A 24,897-nucleotide genomic window follows, 5' to 3' on the forward strand; every position below is an offset into this window, starting at 1 on the left:
ATGGTGGCCTGTTTTGCTCTGAGTGCCCCCCCATGGTCGCCTGTGTTGCTGTGAGTGCCCCCCAATGCTCCCTTGGTCGCCTGTGTTTGTCCTCCTCCTCCCCTAATCTCCAAGCCACGTCCCCCCAAAACTAACTCTGCATTTGTATGCTGCTGCGGCCCTGCAACATGGGGTTAGGCAACATGTTTGTGCCACCTAACTGACTCTGCATTTGTATGCTTCTTCCGCCCTACAATATGGGGTTGGGCAACATGTTTGTGCCACCTAACAGACTCTGCATTTGTATGCTGCTGTCGCCCTGCAACATGGGGTTAGGCAACCTGTATGTTTCGGCAAGCTCTTTTGTAACCAAGTATGCCGCCCGACAACATGGGGTTAGGCAACATGTATGTTTTGTACATTTTTGCAAGTACTTATGTAACTAAGTAATCCTTAGTAACAGCGCCACAATGCCCAAGGGCTGCTGTGTGCTTTATAAATGCAAAATAAACAAATAAGGAATTGTTATCAATAATGGCAAACAGGAAGGTTGAAGGAGACAGCTTGTGTTATGGCATGTGATGAGCAGTGATCTTTCACTTCATGCTGTGACTCCATTAGCGACAAAGGTGTTATTTCCTGGCTAAGGCACAAGGAGGGTGATAGGTTTGGCAAAGACATTATCCACCTTAGTCATGGATTTGCTTAGTTTGATAAGTGGTAATTCTGGTTGTTTGAATTTCGTCTTTTTTATTAGCATCAACGGGAGGTTTACATTGCTTATCAGTACTTGGATGGGAGTCTTTCTGTATGTTATATGCAGGCGTGTTTCACAAAAGGGATTCTTAGGTCGGGCTCACTGGACCACCAAGAAAAAGAGGGACGGTTCAGAATAATAATCCTGAAGCAGATAATGAAGGTGCACGTGAGTTGAACAAGACAGTTGAACTATCAACTGCTATTGTGACCCCAAACCCTATATTACACCGCTCACAATCCTTACCCATTGATAATAATACACAGGAGAATTTGAGTATAGAACAATATAGGGTGGGGATAGACGTTCATGTTCGACTAGAATTATTAGTGCCCTGTCTTTCTGAGGGAAATACCTCAATGCGAATAACCTCCAACAAACATCTATGCAATCTGAATACATCTACCACCAGCCGCATTATATTGATCGTTATACTTTTTTAATGGCTCAGCGAGTTAACTGGGTTGGTGTTACACAAACGTCTTTAAATTGTGACTGTATGGTGGCCTTGTTTCCGTAACCCTTCGTACTGCTAAATTTGTTATAAATTCTACCTCTAGGGTTTCTTTGCCAAATAATTGGCTGAGGATAACCTCTATCATATTTGTTTTGCCCTGGTCTTGTTTTATTAACAAACCCAAATGACAATACACAGTTTGGCTGACCTGTTCTTACTCACTGTAAATATACTGAGTATTCTAATTATTAGGCGGGCCCTAGTGTATAAAGGCAGGTTAGTAGTTAACAGAAGGCTGGTGGCTTATCGAGACAATCGGGTAACTCAATGGCATTTTCAGTTTCAGTTGTTTGTGAAAATAGATTTTAATTTTTGGTTAATTCAGAGCAGTTGGACTGACTTATAATTCCAGTTGATGTTGTTGAAGAACCAGTATCTCTGAATGCTGGCCCAGCCCTAGAATCTTTGTCCGCTCGAAACTCAGAACAGGTGCCAACCCTTTGCATTGTCCACATGGCCGTTGTTGGCCTGGGTCCAAAATACTTTCAACTCTCCCTCCGTAAACACCTTCCTTCTCGAACTCTTCACTTCTCCACCTCCAACTCCCTCAGGGTCAGTTGTTTGTCAAAGAAACAAGCTTGGGGTAGATTTCTTTCTTCGGCTGGGGTCTGCCTCTGGAACAGCCTCCCTGCCAGTCTGAAACTTGAGAACCATCTCCGGTTCTGGAAGCACCTCAAGACCTCCCTCTTTGCTTCTGCCTTCTCTCCTCCTCTCCCCAGCTTATCTGTTCTGCTTGGCATCGTGCACCTGGTTACCCTCTGATTTCAGGCCCAGGTACTTGCCCACCCTGCCATGCACTACACTGCCTACTGCAACCCTTGCACTTTGGTCTGTATTCATAATCCTACAGGCCCCACTTTTTCTGCACTTACCAGAAACCCCCCATCTGTGCCTTAAACCTAGCACTGCCACTTGCTAGATGCACTACCACCTGTTATTGTTTTTTTATCCTTTGCTCAGCACTTTCCACCTCTCCCTTCCCCCCGGCACTTTCCCCCTTTCCTCACCCCCTTCCCCCGGCACCTTCCCCCTTCCCTCACCCCTGCACTTGCACTTTCTCAATGTCACTGGGCCTAATAAGATAATTGTTTTGTTCTCCCTTGCTCCCCTTCCCTGCCTCGTCGCACTCTGAAACACTTGTGTATGAGCGTGATACAAATTAAATATCATATTATATCATAAAATAAACACACTGAGGTGAGGAGGATTCCACCTAACCCAGTGGAGAGTAATAAGGATAATGCTGGGACAAAGAAGATCTGCAGAGGAATAACCAGAACAGCGCAGAACAAAGATATGCATTGCATTTAATATGGAGATTGCAAATACATAAAAAGTGAAGAAGGACTGCAATGTTCATCTGATCCATACTGGAGGTGCCACAAGAGCCAGTACAGCTCTGAGGCGAGGAAAGCAGACTGGGATGCTGAAAAGGAATTAAGGAGCTCTGGGGCCAGTCTACAGTGGGAGAAGCACTTGACAGCCCCACCAAGACCTATTTACCAACGGATGGTGCACAAATGGAAAGCCACACATCCCACAAAAAGGTTGCTGCCTCAGAGTTGCAGCAGCGGGAAGGCAGAACATGAGAACCAGGAAAGCCCCACAGCTGATAGAAGACTCTAGGGAAAACCCAGTAGGATTGCGGACCAACTGAGAAGGTATGCTCATTGCTGGGAGGGCACTAGGGCCTCAAAAAGGTGGTGGAGAGTCCAAAAGGGGAGGGAACGTCAGAAATACAGGGTCTAGGGTTCTAACCCAATGGAAGAAACATGATCATAATTTGGGCTGCATGATAGCACTTGGCAGGAGAGTGAACCAATTCTTTCAGAAAAGAAAGCTATACAACATAAGCGGGTCTGGGTGCCACGCCCACAACAAAGCTGAGAATACAGGGTCTGGGGCCTAACAAAGGGGATGTGATGCAGTCATACCTTGTGGGTCAAGATAGTACTTGGCAGGAGAGTAAACCACGTTTATCAAGAAAGAAAGCCACATGCCTACAGAGATGGTTTGTTTTGTCCTCCCTCTGTCTACCCTACCTTGTCTTGTTGCACTTAAACACATTTGTGTACAGGCGCATTATAAATGACTCATATCATATCATAGAACTCGTTTTTTATTTATGTTGATGTCGTCTTGAGTGAATTCCATCAAAAGTGTACCGAATCCATTTTTTTCTTTTTGTTTTTTCTTTCACGTGCTGATTATATCTTTCAAAGTCAAATGTTTGTTTCTTTATTATTGTTTGTGGAAAATGCCTCAGTAGCTAAGTGTCTAATGGTTATCACCATCGTTTGCCTACATGTTGGAGAATATGTGTTGCATCCTCTGCTTTGCCAGTCAACAGCCATGAAAGAAAAGAGAAAAATGTTGCACTTTAAGACTTGTACTCTTATATCAGAGTGAGTTACGATATAGTAGCACAATTCTACATATCACACACTAGGCAGGGCAACTGTGTTGATCTTGGAGTGAAATTGAAAAGAAATGAAAATGGTTCGTATTCACAAATTCTGCTTCCAACTGTAGATTCGGACTCCCAGCACCTCTTTTACTAAAATGCGAGCCATGTTAGGAACGAATTGAGTTATCATTGAATGCAGTGATTATTCATTAAATTAGCCGTCAACTAATGCACAATGTTCGATTGGAATTGTTTTAGTCTTTATGCGGCAAAAGAAGAATTAATCACATATTCTCTTCGTAGAATTGACTCAGGAGGCCTCTTGCGGTGAAGTTTGCTTACTGGCTTCTGCTGCTCTTGCCAATATTACCTTCTTTGACACAATGGCTTGTGAGATGCTTCTTCAGCTAAATGCCATGAAAACACTCGTAACAGCTTGTTCAGACAAACAAAGGGTGGACACTCCATATTCAAGAGACCAGGTAAGAGAATCCTAATATCTGTTTAGATCAATAGTTCTAGGGAATGCAAACAAGAAAACTCATTAAAGCAATAAGAGATTAGAATTAGCCACGCATGTGCAAACATATTATGTGTGTCTTTCTTTTTTTCATCTCTAAAATAAGTTGCACTCTAGTTATTTAGGAGTTTTAAAAAGTGCAGAGTGCAACCTCGCAGTGCATCAATGTCAGATGGAGCAGAATAGCAATGTCTTGCATCATCTTTGCACCCAAGGCACATGGGCTTCATTACTGGTTTGGTGGGAATTCGTGGTAACTCTGCTGTAAATTCCACCAAACTCGTTTAGTGTTACCGCCACTTGATGCCGTTGGTTTACCACGGGGTGACAAGTGGAAGTAGGATGGTGTTCATCTCTATTTTTGCAGTAAACAGGACTCCTTGATGATTTCGGTATATTTCATGGTAATTCTCCCATAATTTGACCTTGAAGTGGCAGATTTACCCCCAGCATGATGCTGAAGGAACATCTTCCACTTCAAGGTCCAACGTTTAGTTTGCGATGTGTTAACATCGGGGATAGTTCTATTACAATCTAGTAACAGAATCACCACCAAAATGTTCCCACACCACCAAACTTGTAATGAGGTCCATTTTCTCTGAGCATACCTGGTAAGTTTGACTGTGTGCTTAGTTCCTAAAACATGCACAGGTGTGCATTTATGCAAGGGCACATCATTCTGGGTAAACCATGAGTCTTGAGTTTAAACAATGTCAACTGAGTCAAAGTTTTTTTTCCGCTTGTCCGGTAAATGAGGTTTGCCCTAGTTGGACCTTGCATCTTTATATAGTAAGGCAATTCGAACCTATGATCACACTTACTATGGCTTTTGAAGAGGCAGGAGTAGTAGGTTAGAGCTCAGGCTGATCAGGAAAGGTTATTTAGCATAAAGGTAGTTTAGGATTTGACATATTGTTTTAGTGTTGAATTAATATGGTATAAGAGTCTGGGCAGTGTTGGAAAAATAAGGTAGATATTAGTGTGGAATACGTGGTTGGTGTTCGAGAACAACAGCTCGCTGAGATTCCATGTGATTGTTGGATGAAGGAGGACAACTATTCACAGTGAGTGACATACATTTTAGGTTGAGTGAAACACCAAACCATTGAGTAGCAGTGAAAAACAAATCACAGTGAGGCAATTGTGATTTTTGGGTGGAAGTGAATATCAAAACATTTAGACATAAGCATAATTTCATAATTGTTAGAGGAGAAGACAACTGAGGCACACATTTTAGGAACAGAACACCAAACCACAAGTCACTTGATTTTATGGCAATGACAAACACTACACCACTGAGGCATCTGTGATTTTGAAGTGAAGGGGACCATTAAACCCCTTAGAAAAACACATGCATTTTGGGTGGAGAAGAACAACAAACCAGTGAGAGGTACTCGTGATTTTTGGCGTAGGACAGCACACCATTCAAATACCCATGTGACTTTAGGCACAGATGAATACCAAACCACCGAGAACCACACACAATTTTAAGGTAGAAGAAACCAAAAAATCAGAGAGCAAGAGATGTGATTTTTAGGCAGAAGAGAACACCAAACAATTGGGAGGCACACTTGTATTGTGTTGGAGAACATTCAAGCAGTTACACATGTAATTTGTAAGCAGAGGAGAACAGCAAACTGCTACAGCGAGGTACACGTGTTTGTTGTGTGTAGAAGAATTTCAAAGCACTTTGAGAAACGCATGCATTTTGATTTAACTAGAGCAACCACCCGCTGTGAAGTACACATGGTTTTTAGACGGAGAACACTAAACCATTGAAAGACCCATGTGGTTTTAGGCATAGGGCAACACAAAACTGCAGGGAGACACATTGGATTTTTTACTATAGGAGAACACAAAATCACACAGAAAGGTGTGATTTTTCGGCAGAGAAGAAAACAAAACAATTGAGAGGCACACGCTTGAGTTTTATGTGTTGGAGAAAGAAAATCATTGAGAGAAACATATGAATTGTAGGCAGAGGGGAACACCGAAACTACTGAGAGGCACATGTGATTTTATTGGTGGAGGGGAATGAAAGAACATTGAAAACACATGCACTTGTTAGGGAGAACAGTGCGCCAAACCACCAAAAGGACATGTTTAGGGCCAAGTGGCAGTTGCGATGGGCTTGGAACAAGGCAGTGGCTACTGTGGGTGCTTTGGAAAGGTCATGGCCAAAGAATATGTCTTGTGAAATGTTACCAATTGTGGTTACTCTAGCTGGTTATGGTTGGCCAGCAGTAGGGTCGGAGGTTGTGCTCTGGCAAAGAAGTCACTGGACAAGGCTACAAGCCATACACAGTAGACACACTCTGGGTAACATGGGGCACAGGGGCTCAGGGAATTGAGAACGGACATTCCCTGGGTGAAGTGCTCAATGGACATAAGAAGAGGCTGTTCTCTGTGGGTCATTGAGAGGCTCAGAAGGCCCATAGCATGTCCAGAGGCCATACCCAGTGGATGTATGTTACCTAAGCCTCAGGAACCCTGGAACTGACATAGTTGCCAGCATGACCCATTCCAATCTGCAGGTACTTATCCAGTCCTGTTTTTTCTTTGCATCCTGGGATTTGTAGTTCCACTTTTCTCTTATAAATCTCAGACTACAAGTCCCAGAATGCAAATAAATTACGGGACTGGATATGCACCTACAGATTGGATTGGGTCATGTTGGCAACTATGGGAAATTTGCTGAGTAAAAAAGCCTAAAAGCTGTGCTCCATTAATAATACATTTCTTGTCATGTTCAAATCAATGAACACAAGGTGTCCGCATTTTCGGCTACAACGTTTGGGTGACTGCTTGACAGTGAAATCCAAGGTCAAGGACCTCGCCATGAAAATTATTCTGATGCATCTGTGAACACACAGATTTCCTGTGTTTTACAAGTAAGTTTGATTATCATAAAAAAAAAAAAAAAACGATGTAATCTCTTCATGACTTTAACTTCAGCAGACAAGTAACATTGGCATACTGTTTTCTGGGTTTCTAATGCTCTTTTGGCAGCCCTAACCAGAAAAGCAATACAGCAATTTCAAAGCCTACAAAATGTGGCTGCTCAAAGACTTCTGAAACTGAAAAGGGTTGATCAGATGTCACCAGCATTATGGTATGTTATGTTATGTTGTGTTATGGATTACTTGTACAGTCCTAAAACCTATGATGCACGAAAGCGCCTATTAAAGGGAGTTTGGTCATTGCAGTACATATGCTTGGCTCGTTAATAGAAGAAACTTTAAAACAAAATGTCTTAAATTGTTTTTTTAAAAGTCAGCAACTTAGTTGTGGCTCTAAGAGACTCTAGCAGAGAATTCCACCATGAACTGAGAAGCTTTTTCCACCAGCAAATGTCAAATTAAATCTGGGGGCCTGGGGGATGGTCAATGTTAAGGATGAGTGCAATAATCTAGGAGTGTTGTGAAGTCTGTTTGAAAGTGCAAGAAGTAATATTGTGTAAACTTGTGCAGACTTAACAAGGCCCCTCAAATGTTATTTTTGTCCTCACCGGCAACCAATGGAAACTAAAGAATTAGCATTTGGTGGGCTCTTCATAGAGCATTGATAACTATTTTAGCAACCCTATTTAGTATTGTCTGAAGTAAATGCATTGGGAAATTAGGAGCGCCAATGTAAGTCACATTTGCATAATCCAGGTTGGCACCCACAACTGCTCTAGCAATATTGGCTAGATGTTTGTCCAAGAAATAGGGGATTATTACAAGTATGGTGGTGCAGGAAATAATGGGTTATGGAATTACGGCCACTTTTCCCGCAACGCCATACTAAGAGTATGGCCCTGTAGTGGTAGATTTACCTCCAGTCATATGGTGGCAGCAAATCCTCCCACTTTCTGACGGAAATCGGCAAAATCAGTAGAATCACCATGGTGATAATTCCGCCAGTCGTAATTCCACCAAAAATGCCCCATGGAGTCCACGGGACTCAATAAAAATGAGAATTAACTCCGCCACCACCACTTGTAATCTGGCAGTAATTCGACCGGACCAAGTGGCAGTAACCATAATTTTGTTGGGTGATATTCCGGCAGATTTATTGCCGGAATACCGCCCAACTCACAATGAAGCCCATATCGATTAATTTATCCAAAGAGCCTAATGTAGAAGCTATAGCTACTAAGTACATACATATGGAGACTCATTGTAAGCAAATGGTTGGCCACAATCCTGAGAGTCATGGCATTTGAGACAGTAGGTAATAGCTGGGGGTTAAAAGTCCAAATGGAGTGCACAGCATGATTGGTTCTTCCTTGTTTTACAATGAATCTGAACCATCTCGGTTTTTCAGCTGTTTAGAAGAGGCGTATCCAGCATTGTGTAGCAAATGGGGCCTGGAGCTAAAGTAGTAGGGTCCACTGAAAGGGGAGGTCACAGAGGGAAGGGGGCTTGTTTGGCCCCCGGCCGATTGCGCAGAAGCGATCAAGCATAGCGAGAGAGCACAAACCAGTAAAAGAGGGTTTCGGGTGAGTTCTCCTCCAGAGACTAATTTTTACATAGTGGGTTAAAATTATATATTTTACAGTACACTTTCTGTGATAAATTAGGTAAAAAGCCAAACATTTTAGTATCTGTTTGGTAGGGTAACACATGAAAAAAGCCCATTAGATGCCAAGTCACCAACAATATACAAGCGAATTTTCCAATGCATTTCATAATGCTTTTGCCCACTACATGCCAGTACACGTGTACAATCCATTGTCATACTGATTGTGCTCATACCATCCCATTCTGATGCACAGGTAAACGCCAGTATCCCCATCTAAGAACATACTCCTGTTGGCTTTATCTTAATGTCAGTAATGTCAAAAAAAAAATATGCCCCTGCTGGTGACACAACCCCAACTACACTCATAATGTTATATTTGGCCACAAACAACAGTGAAACATTCATGCCACAGTAAGAAAACATTGGCTTGCAGGCTGCCCAAATGCTCACCCTTACCCCCACCTAAGAACACTTATCATGTTGCTTTTGACCTTAACATGGGTAAAACAATGCCATGCAACAGTAAGGAAACATGCCATCACTTCCCCCATGTAAGAACACTCATCATGCCGGCTTTGCCCTTTTTTCAAGTTGTGACAAATCCCTGGATGTCGTGTGATGCATCCTATGGAGTCATAACTAATTCCCCAACAAAGATCTCCTCCCATGTGGCCAGGGGAAGACTGTTGTTACCTGATCCTCGCCCTGGTGGTGGTATTATGAGGGAGGATCATGTGGAAGGAGATGACTGTCAGGGAAAGGCGGTGCCCCATCAGTGGAGATATAGTATTCTTCACTTCATAATGAAGAAGACTTCATCATGCCTAAATTTCTGAAGCTTTGTTGTCTCTATACAAGTCCATTCAATTGGCAATCCCAAAAACCCTTCTTTTACATCACTTTAGGAAAAACATCATTCATAGTTCAAATACACATAACACTCCTTTACCATCTCCTGTATTTTATGTTTCTATAAATAACAATCCTGAACAATATCACATTGCAAGTTATAGAGATTATGTTAACTTCAACTCCCAGAAAGCTTCAAGTACTGAGGCGAGGAAGAGGAAGAAGCAGTTAATGTGCATCAAGAGAAACACACATATGCAGACTCATTGTTTTGAGGAGCAGGACATTTAAAGATGGTGTCTGCTTTTCAAGAAAGAGAGCCAGGGAAGAAAGAAGCAGATGTAAAGACGAGATTGGCAGAGTGGCAGTGGGACACTGGGCGGAGAGGGACCATGCTGGAGGAAGCAGGCACCTCTATACTGCCGCTCGGTGGCATTACATACCGGTGTGGTGTGGGACTGGTGGGGACGCTACAGGCACCAAGAGAAAGATGTGCAGGCAGGTGAGCGTGGAGCTGCCCGAAAAGCGGAAAGGAGGCCTGCTTTTCAGGGGCGAATATCCCAATGCAGGAACTTCACACAAAGGGCGTGCCAAGGCCCGGGAGAACTTAATTACACCAGTGAGTACAGCAGGCCTGGGAGCAATTAAGCAATTTTTTGGAATACCGACCAAGTAAAGTGAAAAGACAGAATTTAAACAATTCCCCATATATGAAATGTCAAGGTGGGGAACGTTGGAACAAGCAGTACCCTAAGCAAATAAATAGTAAAGAAGATATAAAAAGGCAGGACTTGAACAAATCCCCATACGTGAGATGTCAGTGTGGGGAAGCTTGGAATAAGTAGTTCCTCAAGCCAATGAAGCAGAAACACTGTGAAGTAGTACAACTGTGCTGAATTTAAGGACAGTGAAGTTGAGAAGAGGGCATAGTGAAAGGAACACACCAGGCAGTGAACATTGAGAGGGAGGATAACTGGCAGGAAAGTATTCCAGGGTATTTGTATGACCCAGAGTGAAAAGATTCCTGGCAGGGGAGTATACCAGGAGATCAATCAAAGTTGTATGAAGAAACATATTTTTGTTTTACAAAGAATATGGTAAAGAAGTACACGGGAGATACTTTTGCCATCTTAAAGGAATTATTATTTGAAAGAGACATTTCTTTTGTTATCCTCGTGGAATAATTATTTAAAAGAGACACTTTTGCTATCCTTAAGGATCTATTCTTTAGAAGGGACAACCTTACCATTCTTAATGAATTGTTATTTAAAAGAGACACTTGTAGCCATCTTTAAAAGGCTATTGTTTAAAGAGACACGTTTTCCTATCATACTTTATTAATCCAGGGGAAAGGAAATCACTCTGTATCCAAGGACTTCTCCTTGGAAAAAGTTATCTTTGTTAGATTTGTCTATTTGCCTAACTACCTAACTATTGAAACACCTTTTTGCCAAAAATAAGCGAGTTACAATTCCTTGCACTTTTAGTGTTCATTTTTAGTATTTTAGTGTGAGGGTCATAGTATTATGTTTTGAACAGAAGGACAGTTCCTATGTTTGATGATGAGACACCGACTGATATTTAGTTTTAGTTTCCTAGGTAGGGAAACTCTTTTTAGCATAGGGATAGAGAGGATTCTGAACCGTGTATCTATCTAAAGTTGACTCTTGCACTTCTATGACCAATACGGAGACAAGGAAGAATGGAAACAACCCATGGGAGACCTCTGACAAAACTGGGACGAAGAAGAATAATACTAACCCAGTACAGAGTAATATCAATGCTACTGAGACGAAGAAGTACTGAGTTCTCAAGAGCACCCTAGAGAACCAACAAGAGTAGTCTTGGCAGAGTGGACCTAAATGTACTGAGACAATGAGGAAGGACATATACTCAGTGAATGCTCCTTCTAACTCTACTGGGAATTCTAGTCCTCTGCAGATTCACAGCCAGGAAGTCAAGTATAAAAGCAGCAACATGGCTGCCTCATTAGAGAAGCAGCTCCTGAAGGAGCAAGAAGCAGAGAGAAGAAGTCCTCATAGGAACCTGCCAAGCTGTTGCTGTGCTGTCAGCAAGCAGGAGGGAGAGAGGGATGCTGAGTGAAGAACCTAGAAGTCCAGAGGTGGTCGGAAGCCAGAAAGAGAGAAGGCAGCTGACGGGAGAACTCAGAAGGTGGTCCTGAGTCCTGGGAAGTGAGGACATACCCCAGTGGTACACCCTTACTAAATACTCAATTCAATGCCACAGTAGTACTCAGCCTGTCACATTTGAATACCCTACCAGTAGCCCAAACCCTCCATTACATAGCAACACTTAAGTTGGCTTTGCTTTGCTCAAAAACACCAGTAAAACATGCAATCCCCATTTTAAAAAATTACGCCAACACCCATCCCTGCGTCCCATCCTTGCATGCACACAGCCACTCTCTCCCTCTCTCTCACACACACCCACACACACATACACACGCACATATACACACACACACATGCAGAGACACACAAAGATACACACACACATATACATATACACACACACACGTATACACACACACATCCACACACACAAAGGAACACACACACACACACAGGAACAAACGCACACATCCCTCACCTAAAGCACCTTCCCAGCATATTTTTAGACATCCCACATCAAACAGCTGCTAAAAAAGCACTCTTGACCCCCTTCTACCTGAGACCTACAGACCTGTCTCAAACTATCATTCCATAGCCAAACTAATTGGCCAAACAGCCTACACCAAGCTGTGCCTTTTCACCAAAACTAACCACCTCCTCGACCCTGCCCAATCCGGCTTTAGACACCTACGAGGAACTGGATCATGTCTAGTCTACATATGGGATGATCGCAAAAGAACCTCAGACTCGGAAGGTTGTGCTGCACTAATCCTTCTCGACCTCTCGACAGCCTTCGACACCATTGACTACTGCACCCTCATGGACAGACTCCACTCCCTCGACATCACAGATGAAGCATAGACGTGGATCTCCTCCTTTCTCTTCCTAGATCCCAAATAATAGAAATGCCTGCATTATCCTCAACTCCGTGCCCTGTCGCCAACAGAGTACCAAAGGGCGACTCTCTCTCTCCCCCTTCTCTTTAACCTCTACCTGAGCCCCCTGGCCACAGCCATCCACTCACACGGCCTGTCTTGCTACAACCATGCAGATGCCACCCAGATCATCTTCAGGCTCCCAAACAACCCCTCCAATTCCTCCCATGAACTCGCTTCTTGCTTCACAGAAATCCACCACTGGATGACTGCTAACCTGCTGCTTCTCAACCTCAGAAAATCTGGAATCATGATATGTGGGAAGATGGCCATCTTTCCCCAACCCACCCCTTGGATGCACCCTCTAGGCCCTCCCCCTCTACCTCCAATACAGTAAAGAACCTTTGATGCACAATGGACACAGATCTGATACTATCACATCACATTAACTCAGTGTCAAAATCCTGCTATCCACACCTATGCATCCTCTGATGCATCTTCCCTCATCTGACCCTCCCACACAAAGTCGCTACAATCACGGTCAACGTCCCCTCCCGTCTAGACTTTGCTAAATCCCTATACCTAGGCCTCACTGCATCTCAAATTACTAAACTCCAACAGCTCCAAAATACTGCTGCAAGTCTCCTTCTTGCCCTAGGCCCCCGAAAACACATCACACCTGCCCTCCATGTCCTTCACTGGCTATTGATCAATGTCGGTCCACGTTCAAAGATATGTGCATCACCCACTGTGCTCTGCACAACACTGGCCCAGAATATCTACAACACAAGCTCACCCCCTACAGTCCCAACAGAAATATGGGATCAAGCACAGCTCACCTCCTTGCCATCCCTTTGGCCAGAATAGGGGGATCCTCCTCCTCCATCCAAGCACCCACCAAATGGAACTCTATCCCTTTTACTATCTGCTGCATTGTGGACCACATCACCTCTGTGGACCACGTTCAATACCTGGCTCTTCCCTTCTATTTCTAGTCCACTTTGTGGGAGAAATATCAACCCCAGACAGGCAGGTAAGGGCTTCAATGAATTACGTGAGGATACAGTACCGAATACTGAGCACACACAGAAATAATTCCAGCGAATATGCATGATATGATCTGTATTCACTAGTCACAACTATACACCAGCCATGACTCTTGGGTATATATTGCACTCAATCTCAATGGTTGATAGCCATGACCCTCTTGGGACAGGCTACCCACACACATACATCTGCAATAATCCACTAATCATACTCACATTGCACATCACCTCTGCTACTAGAATGCAGCTAAGTGCCACAAAAATATGTGGTGTAGTTGGGCACATAGTCAGTCTCCTTGACTTGCATACTCTCCAGACAGACCATCTTGGCATCCATCCACTAGCCAGAGCTCCATGGGTCACTAGCAGCCTCTAACTACCTGGTACTGGCTAAAATGCACACACACATTGTAAAAACCTCTTATAAATTCTCATACCTCGGACGTCAGTCCTCCAATGGCATTCACCCACAGCGCTAGTATAGCACTAGGTGCTACACAAATGCCATATAACATAACATAGATAAGCACACACACACGCGCACAGACACACAGATATCCACAGTATATAAATGCGCACAGAGATATACAAACAGAGATACGCACGCACACGCACACGCACACGCACACACACACATGCACACATTAATACAGATTCACCCACCAGTCACACACCCTATAGCTTCTCTGTCATTCACATGAGCACCCAGAACATTCACACTGCATTCCCACACACGCACCCATGTACACCATTCACATGCATTCATTCATATGCATGTACTTAGACACGCTGTTGCATAGATACATAAAGACACTTACACACATGCAATCCTTGAACACACCACACATGTATACACATACACAGACAAACATGTGTTCTTTCCTTATCTGCTGTTTCTCTCCAGACTCATTGCCACGTCCTCAATTGCTCCATAGGCCTTCGGCTAACGAGCTCCACGGAGACAGGAAGCAGAAAGCAGGGACAGCCTCCTCATTCCAGAGATATGTGGAGTGCGGGAGCCACAGGGTGACCCTTGCTGCTCAATCTGCAGGGTGAAATCTGTAAATGCTCACACAGCACTGTGCTCTGAGTGGGCATTTACAGATTTTGGGTGCGCCTTGCCCACTCAAGCACCATTCTGTATACACCTCTGCTGTTTAGACTCCATCAGTTCTTGTGCATCTAGCCCTTAATACTGTAAACAAGTATCTCATGGAATTGGTTGTCAGAGCTGTGGTCCTGGTAGAGTTTAGAGAAAAAACGAGGAGTTATATGCACACAAATTGAACCCTCTTCCAGGACCGTGATGTCATTTGGAGGTTGCTAGGGGTCGACCCCAGCTGTCTCCTTTGCAACCCCTATTGAAAACAACCACACAAGTTAAAAAAAAAACTTTGCTCAAATACTGGCATGGGAGTGGGTACTTCAGTGTCGTTTTGAAATTTCTTGGCAAAACTATTGTTGATTTCGACACATGCTGACAATGGGTTGTTAGTGTGGGTCTCATTGAAGGATTAGAAGGGGGTGCTGCTAATTAAAATGAAGAGTTATTGGAGTCTGCAGAACTATATGTAGATGCCACTACCGAAATGGTAGAGGTTTAATGACCTATGTGAAGGTGGAGGAGATTTGACTGTTGTGTGTAGGTGTCAGTCCTGGAAAGAAGAGATTATTACATGAAGGTGAGGTGGTTATTGCCTGGAATAGCTATATAACTCATTACTGAAATGCCAAGGTGAGCTGCAGTATTTGATTGAGGTGCTTTGGTAGAGCTCTGTGTGTACAATAACAGGAACCTAGGGAAGTGGCACATGTCAAACTAAAAGTGCATTGGCAGAGCTGTGTGTGAGTCTCAGCACGATCGTGAGGGGGGGCGGACAGATTGCAACTGATTGAGCCACTGTTGGAATTGTTCAAGACCAGGTCTCACAATATTGAAATGGCAGAGAGTTGTGCTGGTTGGAATGAGGTACATTGTCAGAGAGAGTCCTGGCTTAGGATGGGCTGCTACACCGTCGGAATTGTAGCTAAACACTGGCTGGGCTGGGGGGCACTGCAAGCTGTGGCTGAGGTACATCACCCGAACTGTGCAAATCCTATCATTGGTGTCTCCTCAGCCCCCTCTCTGCTCTCCTTTATGTCTCCTGTCTAGATCCATTACAGCAGGGACCGCCACTGGGGCATGTGCTTGAGTTCTGTAACATTTCAGTGGGTTGCTTAGCAACCACAGAAAGTTACCGAACTCTTTGTAGCATCGCGAGATGCTGCCATCATCCGGATAGCCCAATGGAAACTAAGGGTCATGGATCCTGGAACGGTGCACGTGTATGGCACGTGAATAAAGTTCAGTACACTGCAGACCAGTCTGGTGTCTGTGTGATTATTGTTGCCCTGCTGTCGGGCTAGGCCCTGGGCACCCCCACCTACACATGAGACCTCACACTGGTGACGAGTAAATTATTCCAGACCGTGTATGTGGAGCGGTCCACACGCGACATCTCCAATGTTCCGATGATGTTGAATAATGCAGGAAAGTGAAGGAAGGGACCGGCAAGGCTACAGGGCCCATGCATGTGTGCATGAAGCCCACAGGAGCATCCCACAAGGCCTGAATCTCCCACAACTGCCCCAGAGTGGCTGGGAGGGGCATCAACGCAAGGGAGCACCAGTGCATGACAGGCACAACTTCCATAAGAAGGTTAATCAGATGTTAGCACCAGAGAAGGGCCATTGCCACATAGGCCCACTAACTTAGTGACACAGGCCAAAAAGGCGCAATGTCAGACCAGGACCAGAATGCAGGTGCGCCTGCCCATGCACAGGAACAAAAAGGGAGGGATGCATTCCCTGTCCCATCAATTCTGCCTTTCGAGACTGTAGAAACCACCAGCCTGGGTCCACGATGGACTAGCTGGATGAAGGAGTTTGACGCCTACCTGGATGCAGTAGGCCTGTATGAGGACAAAGAGATTATTTGCCTACTCACCGTGATGGCAGGACCGGAGGCGCGTGACATCATTTTTGAATTGCCGGAAGATGTGGAGTACATGTATGACTACCTTAAAAAGATACTAAAAGAACATTTTGCCACGCACCGCAATGTGGACTATGAAAGGCCCAGCTTTCATACTACTACACAACTAAAAGTGGAGAGCAGTTTGCCACCCGGTTAGGAGCCAGAATAAGACACTCCGAATTCCATTTATACAATAATGGCAAGGCTTTAAAATCCCAAGTGATCGCAGGCTGTGAATCGCTGATATAAAAAAAAAAACTGCTGCAAACACTGCATCCCTTGGTGGAAATACTTGTGTTGGTGAGAACCTCATCAGCCCTAGACCTACAAATCTCCACATTAAGCAAGACACATATCACAGCACCCATCATTAAAGAAGAAGAGGGAATCAATACAATAACATCACAAGGTACAGCGCCTCATGATTTCAGGCAGGAAAAAGGCAGTGTTTTCGATGTGGATACAACCTTCCTCATGACGGATCGTGCCCCACCATCGGCCAGATGTGTGGTGTCTGCAGAGGAGAACACCTCTATTGTGCAATGTGCTGAAATCTGACAGCAATGAGGACTTCTTCCACAGATCAGGGAATGCAAAGACAGAGGTCCCCACCTAGATGCAATACGGAAGATAGAACAAGAGACCCTGAAAGGAAATACCACAAATAGAGATGACACACAAGAGGAAAGAACTCAAAATCACAGGAGGGTCTATGAAAAGGGAGACGAAGATTACACAGTTTGTACATGTCCACCCCCTCCACCAGTGAATCGGAGTCACAATCCTGCATGGACCAACGCAAAAAGGGATATCAATATGCTTTAGGGAATCCCAGCACGTCAGAACATAGTGCCAACCTGACATAGACAATACAAAACCAGGAGTTTGAATTCTTAGTGGACTCAGGGTCAACCATTGATGCCATGCCAGACTTAGAGTTCCTGAAACTGAAGAGCAAACCAAGGCTACGCCAGGCTCAAGTAGACATTTATGCATATGGAACCAAGGAACCACTGTCCTTTCTGGGTGTGTTCAGAACATTGTGCCACCACAAAGAAAAGAAAGAAATTTCCAGATTCATGTCCTGACCACAGAGATTGCAAGCGGCAGCAAATAAGTTTCAAATCCACAGTTCAAATGGGTCTGATACATATTCTCTATTGACTCTGGGCAGAGAAGTACATGTCTCATGTGACATAAGTGGCAGCTAACTTCCCCAGTCTGTTCAAGGGCATTGGAAAGCTAAAAGGAAGAAAGATATCTACACATCGGCCCCATGGTGAAAACCCGTCGCACAACCTTTTTTAAGGGGATTCTTTTCAACATTGATCACCATGCTGAGAAGGAACTTCTGTTGCTCCTAGAGGGGGACATCATAGAGCCTGCGAGTGGACCCACACCCTGGGTCTCGCCAGTCATCCCGGTGCCAAAGAAACACAACACCACCAGGGACCCTGCAATCACTGACACAATGCATCTTCTCAACTGTGCCACCGTACTCTTCCACCTCAACTTGAACAAGGGCTATCACCAGATAGAGCTCAGTGAGGAGTCTTGTTACATTACAACATTCACGACGCACCTGGGACTCTTTAGATATAAATGCCTGAGTTTCAGAATCTCATCAGCGGCTGAGATATTTCAAGAACAAATACGCAGACTCATCAGACACATACCGCATTGCATCAACTACAGCAATGACAACCTGGTGTTTGGACAGTCACAAGAAACACACAATGCCACCCTCGAAAAGGCATGCACAGCCCTGAGTGACACCAATCTCATGCTAAATAGAGACAAGTGTGTTTTCAATAAAAGCACACTAACAGTTTTTGGACACATTTTGTCGCAAAATGTAATACAAATTCACCCAGATAAAACTAAAGCACTTTGACCCAGATAAAACTAAAGCACTGACGGAAGCTCCAAGACGTGGAAACATAGCACAAGTGCAATCCTTCCTGCGTCGAGCCAGTTACTGCACCAGATTGCACCAGATATCTCCCAGATTTCACCTCCACCAGCGCATCCGTGAGAGCGCTCACAAAACAAGATGCACAATCTGAATCGGGACCAGCCCAGCACGAAGGTTTTGACAACATACGGACGGACATGGCTACGGCCGTCTGTATGTCGTATTTTGACCCAAACCTACAGACATAGCTCACCGTCGAAGAAAGTCCTGTGGGGCTGGGAGCAATACTAGCCCAGCACTGGACGTGAGCATGCCAAAAGAAAGATGGTGTCCTACACCAGCAGGAGCCTAATGGAAACAGAGCAGAGGTATTCACAAGCTGAAAGGGAGGCCCCAGCAGTGGTGTGGGCCTGCGAACATTTCCACTTATTTGTGTATGGAAATCCATTGCTGATAATCGCGGACCACCAGGCTCTTATCAAGATATATGGCCAACCAATAGCCAAATGCCTCCAAGGATCGCAATATGGGGACTCTGTCTCCAGGAATACAAGTACTCCATAATACACAAACACGGCAAAGAAGAAAATCCAGCGTACTGCTTCTCTCGACATCCGCTCAGTGGAGGTACAGCCTCACGTGATAGGGCAGATGGTTATATCAACTACATTATACACCACGCCATTCTACCCGCTATAACAGTGACGGAACTTGCAAAACACATGGCTGAAGATGCCACGTTAATGCTAGTGAATGCATGCATTGGAAATGGAACATGGAAGTCAGGAGAGGAGGCACTTCAGGCAAGTCCAGCGCTGGATGAGTGGTTGTTCAAAACATTGACAAAATCGAAATATGAGCTGTCCATATAGCCATCATCTTTATTACTAAGAGGTGACAGAATAGTGATACCGGGAACTCTCCATCAGAAGGTGATAGCAATAGCACATGAGGGTCATCGGACATCGTCTCCACCAAATGCATGTTGTGTAGCAAGGTATGACTCCCAGGAATGGACTGACTCATAGAAAAAACACTAAAATCCTGCCATATCGGCCTCAGTTTGCAAACCACAGCATTCGCGGAGCCACTACGCATGTCGGAGCTCCCCGAGGGATTATGGGAAGGAGTGGGGATAGACTTCTTTGGACGCTTAAGCTCAGGGGAACATTTGCTGGTGGTGCTAGATGAGCATTCCCGTTACCCTGAGACTAAAATTATAGCATCCACAGCAGCCACTGCACTGATACCGCAATTATATCGCGTAGTCTCAGCATTTGGAGTACCAAAGGTAGTAAAATCGGACAATGGGCCGCCATTCACCAGCCAAAACTTCCATAGTTTTGCAAACTATCTGGGATTTAGACACAAAAAAAATCACGCCCCTGTGGCTCCAGCAAATGGGGTGGTGGAGCGTTTTATGGCTAACATTAAAAGGGCAAGCAGCATCGCCACCATCACACACATGCCCACCGAGTAGGCACTCTACCAACTACTAAGAGACTACCGGAACACGCTGCATGACTCCACTGTAAAATGTCCAGCAGAGATCATGTTCAGGCACCCAATCGGGTTAAGAGTACCGCAGGAATATCAGGAAGCAGAAGTGGACAAAGAAAGGACAAGGGCGAAGGAAAGTGACACCCGAGACAAAGAAAGAATGAAGGACTATGCAGACTGGAGGAGAAGGAAAAGAGCAGCAGACATACTAACAGGAGAACAAGTACTTATAAAACAAACTTGGGTACACTCGAGATACCACAGTTCAAACCCAGACCCATGACAATATTTCACATCATGGGAGCAATGGTGACGGCGGAAGGAGATGGATGGTAACGAGAAACAGTTCTTTCTTCAGAAAAATAGGAGATGACACCCCTCATACATATAGACACGAGCAAGAAAATGAAGAGGAAAAAGTCCAATAAAGAGAGTCAGGGTACTCAGCGGATGAAGATGAGCCAGACAGAGATGAGCACAACCACATGGAAGATTATGTGGATGGGACAATTGCGTCTCCTCAACAAGGAAGACCCTGTCGCGTCATACAAAAGCCTCCACACTAGATCGAAGAAATGGGATATGACTGAAATTATTTTGGGGGAAGATGTAGCATCACGAGATGCTGCCATCATCCGGATGGCCCAATGGAAAGTAAGGGTCATGGACCCGGAAAGGCTGCATGCGCATTGCGCGCAAATAAAGTTCAGTACACTGCAGTCCCCCACCTACACATGAGACTCACACTCTTAAAAACACAAGTCTGTGCTTTCACCCAGCCTGCCTGACTCATTCTACGGCTTGGGACTGGAAGCAGGATGACCGGAGCACAGCACCATGCTGCATTCGGGGCATCTTCTCCCATCACTCACCCCCAGAAGAGCTCCTGCAGCTCACAGCCTCAGCCTACTGGCACAGCCGTCACTTGCGCGGGCAGGACCGACAGCAGCTAGCAGAGGGCCATTGTGGTATATGAGCTGGATCACTGACAGCTACAGTGGCAGGTTGGACTCAGTGGACAGAAAGGAATGTACCCATGCTGCTTGGGACAACAAGACTGGAGTAGCCAGGAGGTGATTGTGGTCTGTGCGCATTTGGGCATGCACGTCACAGCACACACATGAAAGGACATTTTATGATTATTATGTGTGAGAGATCTTTTGGGTGCCCTTCTGCCCGCACCAGGGGGAACTGGAATATAAAGTGGTATTGGGAGGATAGTTTTAAGGAATATTTTGTCTGTTTCCGAGAGTTGTTGTTAGTGGAGGAGATTTAAGTGGACGTTTCACGGTTAATCGGAAGGGTAACCAAGCAGGTTAAGTTCCTGCTGCTGAAATATTGTTATTCAGTTTGCAAGTAAGAGATTTTCAGGGCTGGGAGCTTTAGAAGTAGGATGTCAGTCTTTCAGCAGTAAGGGATTGATACAATGAGCACCAATGAGTTGTGATATCAGTAACATCCGTTGTTGGCCAGCAAGACTAGGTGCTTGTCATCAGAGACCTATCGAAAATGGTGTCAACATTTGCTGGATTCTCCAGAAAAGTCTACCTTAGGGCGCTGGACTCGGCTGATTGGCTGTCATTTGATGGCTTGGGGAACAGTAAGAAAGCCACAACACCCTGCTGAATGTGCTGTCCCTGCTGCTTGGTTTCTGTTTGACCTTTTTGACTCCAGTCTCCAGACCACGACACACTTCCGGGCTGGGTGCATATTCTCGCTCGTGTGGGAAAATATTTGAGTTGGGAGGTGTTGTATATTATTACACAGATGACAGGAGACGTGATGACAGGCTGGATGGCTTTTATTTCACAGATAACAATCTGCCATCAACATGTAAGTACAGCCAAGTCTGAAGGCTAGGCAAGCTTGCCTAATAACTGTTTCTGGGCTGGGAGGCAGAAATGTCCAATGATAATAATAGCCCCCGGGCCCAACTATCGGAGGAGCCGGCAGGACGCGTCTTGCCGCGTCCTCTGGTGCTCCCGTAATGCGCGCGAAGTGCGCGGGGGCGGTCCTAGCCCCCAACGCGAGATCTCGCGAGAGTAGGAGACTCTCGCGATATCTCTACACACCTCCCTTTGATAAAGAAAGAGGAGGTTCATTGCATAACATAGTCAGTGTATCTCACCGGTCTTCTGTGCTCTCTTCTCGGCCGGTCACCCTTTCCAGTGCGATCTTCCTGTTGCTCCTGTTCGGATTCTGGCATGGGCGATCCCGGTTCCATCTCTGTTTCTTCCCTTTCTTCGTCGTTTCTCTCGGGCTCCCGTGGTTCCCTTCGCTCGTTGTCTATTCCTTCTTCGGCAGGTGGTCTCTCCGGGGTTCTTGCTCCTTCTTGTCTCTTCTGGTATAGGGCTACTCTTTCCAGATTCCATGTGCGCCCGTCCTCTGTGCGGACATGATTAGTTCCCCTGTGGACCACTTTGGTGGGTCTGCTGAACCGAGAGCCCGTGATTTGGTCCTTTTTTGGTAGTCTTATTTTAACCCAATCTCCCCCTCCAATGTCTGACGCTTGCTTGGTTCTTCTTCTTTGGTCACTCCATGTTTTCATGCGTGCCTTGCTGTTTTCAATTCTCCACACCACTTCTGACATGTCCACTGCTTCATCTTCTCTCACTTTGGATAACCACGGTGGTATGAGCGTGGAGGCTGCCCTCCTCCCTCTCAACATCCGAAACAGAGATATTTGCGTTATTCCGTTAGGAGTGAGTCTGTGGGCCGCTATGGCCTCCTTGGTAGTTTTTAGGGGGTCCATCCCTGAAGCCGTGGCTAGTTGTATTGCTCCCTTAATGAACCTGTTGGCCCTTTCAACAAGCCCATTGGCTTGGGGATGGTACAAGGCCGCCTTCCTTTGGCCTATATTGTGCTTTCTTAGGAATTGTTCCATGTCCCGCGAGATCAGTTGTACCCCATTGTCTGTTACCACTTCCTTGGGGAGGCCTTCTCTTTGAAAAATTTCAGTGAGGACTTCAATTACCGTCGCTGTGGTAATGTTTGGGACGAACTCTGCCTCGACCCACTTGGATAGGTAATCAACTAGCACTATGCCGTACCGATGTTCTGGTGCCATCGCTTCCAGAGGTCCTATAAAGTCTATGCCCACTTTTGACCACACCGCTTCTGGTATTTCTGTGGGAATTAGGGGTGCCTGTCTGAGTTTCAGTCTTTTGTCACTATTGAGGCACTCATGACAACGCTCTATCATGGTGCGAATCTCTTGATCCATGGACGGCCACCAGTAGGCCTCCCGGACTCTGCGCCGGGTCATCGTGTTTCCCAGGTGACCAGCGTGGGCTCTGCATAGGATGGTGCTCCTCATGCCTATAGGTGGGATTATCTGGTCCGTCTTCATTATTATTCCGTTCGTTTCCGATATCTCTTCGGCCACCTTCCAATAGGGTCTCATACCTTCTGGCACCATTTTTTCACCTGGCCACCCTTCCTTGATCCACTGACGGATTTTCGCCATAGCCGGGTCTTTTCTGTCCTCTTCCAGCCAATGTTTCTCGCTGAGCTCCATATAATCAGGTGCTTTTATGTCAGTGATCGATGCTACTATGCATTCTCCTCGCAGAAACGTGGTGGCCTTGTCTTTACCTTCTGGCAATCTAGACATGCAGTCAGCCTGCGAATTCTTCCACCCTGATATGTGCTGCACTTCAAACGTGTACTCCTGCAGTTTTGCTGCAATGCGTGCCAATCTGGGTGTGGACACTTTGGTACCTCCTGGGCTGAGCATGTGGATGAGGGGTTTGTGGTCCGTCACCAACTTGAATTTCGTGCCCCACACATATGTTCTAAAATGTTCTACCGCCCATGCGCACGCCAACATTTCCTTTTCTATGGTAGAGTAGTTCTGTTCCGCCGAGGACAAAGCCTTCGACGCAAGGGCCACCACATGCTCCGTGTCCCCCTTCTTCTGCGTAAGAACTGCTCCTAGTCCGTATGCACTGGCATCCGTGGTGATGACTGTATCCCACTCCGGGTTAAATGGCTGTAAACACGGCGCTTCCATGATGTGCCGTTTTATACTTTCAACCGCCTTCTTCTGGGGTTCTTGCCATGCAAATACCGAACCCTTTTTGAGTATGTCACGGAGTGGTGCTGAGGTTTCAGAGAACAAGGGAATAAATTTTGCGTAATATTCTGCCAGTCCCAAAAATGATCTTACTTCGTCTTTGCTGGTCGGTTCCGGTGCTTCTATGATTGCATGCATCAGATTTTGTTTCGGACTTATCCCTTTTTCTGAGATTTTGTACCCAAAGTATTCGACCTCTTTCACTTTAAATGCGCATTTTTCATGGCGTAGTCTCACCCCTGCTTCTTGCAACTTGGTCAGGACCGTTTTCAATGTGGCGTCATGAGTTTGTTCATCCCCTGCATACACAAGGATGTCGTCCTGGAAATATGCGACATTTTTGACCTTTCGTAACAAAACATCCATCATGCGTTGAAACGCTGATGCTGCCGACGATAACCCGACTGGCATCTTGGTGAACTGATAGGTGCCAAATGGTGTGATGAATGCTGTGAGGGGTTTTGACTCTTCATGCAATTGTATTTGGTGGTATGCGTTTCTCATATCCAGTTTTGAGAAAATCTTGGCTTCCTTCATCAACAAAATGAGTTCATTTATGCTCGGTAGTGGGTAGTTGTCGGTGATGACCTCTACGTTTAAGCTGCGAAGGTCTATACACACCCTTAGCTCTTGCGAGTTCGGTTTCTTTATCAGCACTACTGGGCTCAGCCATTCTGACGCTTCTACTTCTTCAATGACCCCCTCCGCTCTCATTTTGTCCAATTGATCCCTGAGAGTGTCTCTTGCGGTTGCTGGCACTGGCCGCACACAATGTTTGACCGGGACGGCATTCTTTTTTAGCA

At 45.4% G+C, this 24,897-nt stretch overlaps 1 protein-coding gene across 2 annotated transcripts in view; it reads left to right on the forward strand.

The window, feature by feature from the left end:
• INSC (INSC spindle orientation adaptor protein) overlaps positions 1-24,897 on the forward strand; it is a 1,941,980-nt gene that overhangs the window by 1,787,234 nt on the left and 129,849 nt on the right. For both annotated transcript variants that reach the window (XM_069623742.1, XM_069623743.1), the window contains exon 9: positions 3,964-4,142. In XM_069623742.1, coding sequence (XP_069479843.1) covers positions 3,964-4,142 — 179 coding nt within the window. The remainder of the gene's footprint in view (positions 1-3,963; positions 4,143-24,897) is intronic.

The sequence above is a fragment of the Ambystoma mexicanum genome, chromosome 11, assembly GCF_040938575.1.
Source record: "Ambystoma mexicanum isolate Mex_15411 chromosome 11, UKY_AmexF1_1, whole genome shotgun sequence".
NCBI classification, from domain to species: Eukaryota; Metazoa; Chordata; class Amphibia; order Caudata; family Ambystomatidae; genus Ambystoma; species Ambystoma mexicanum.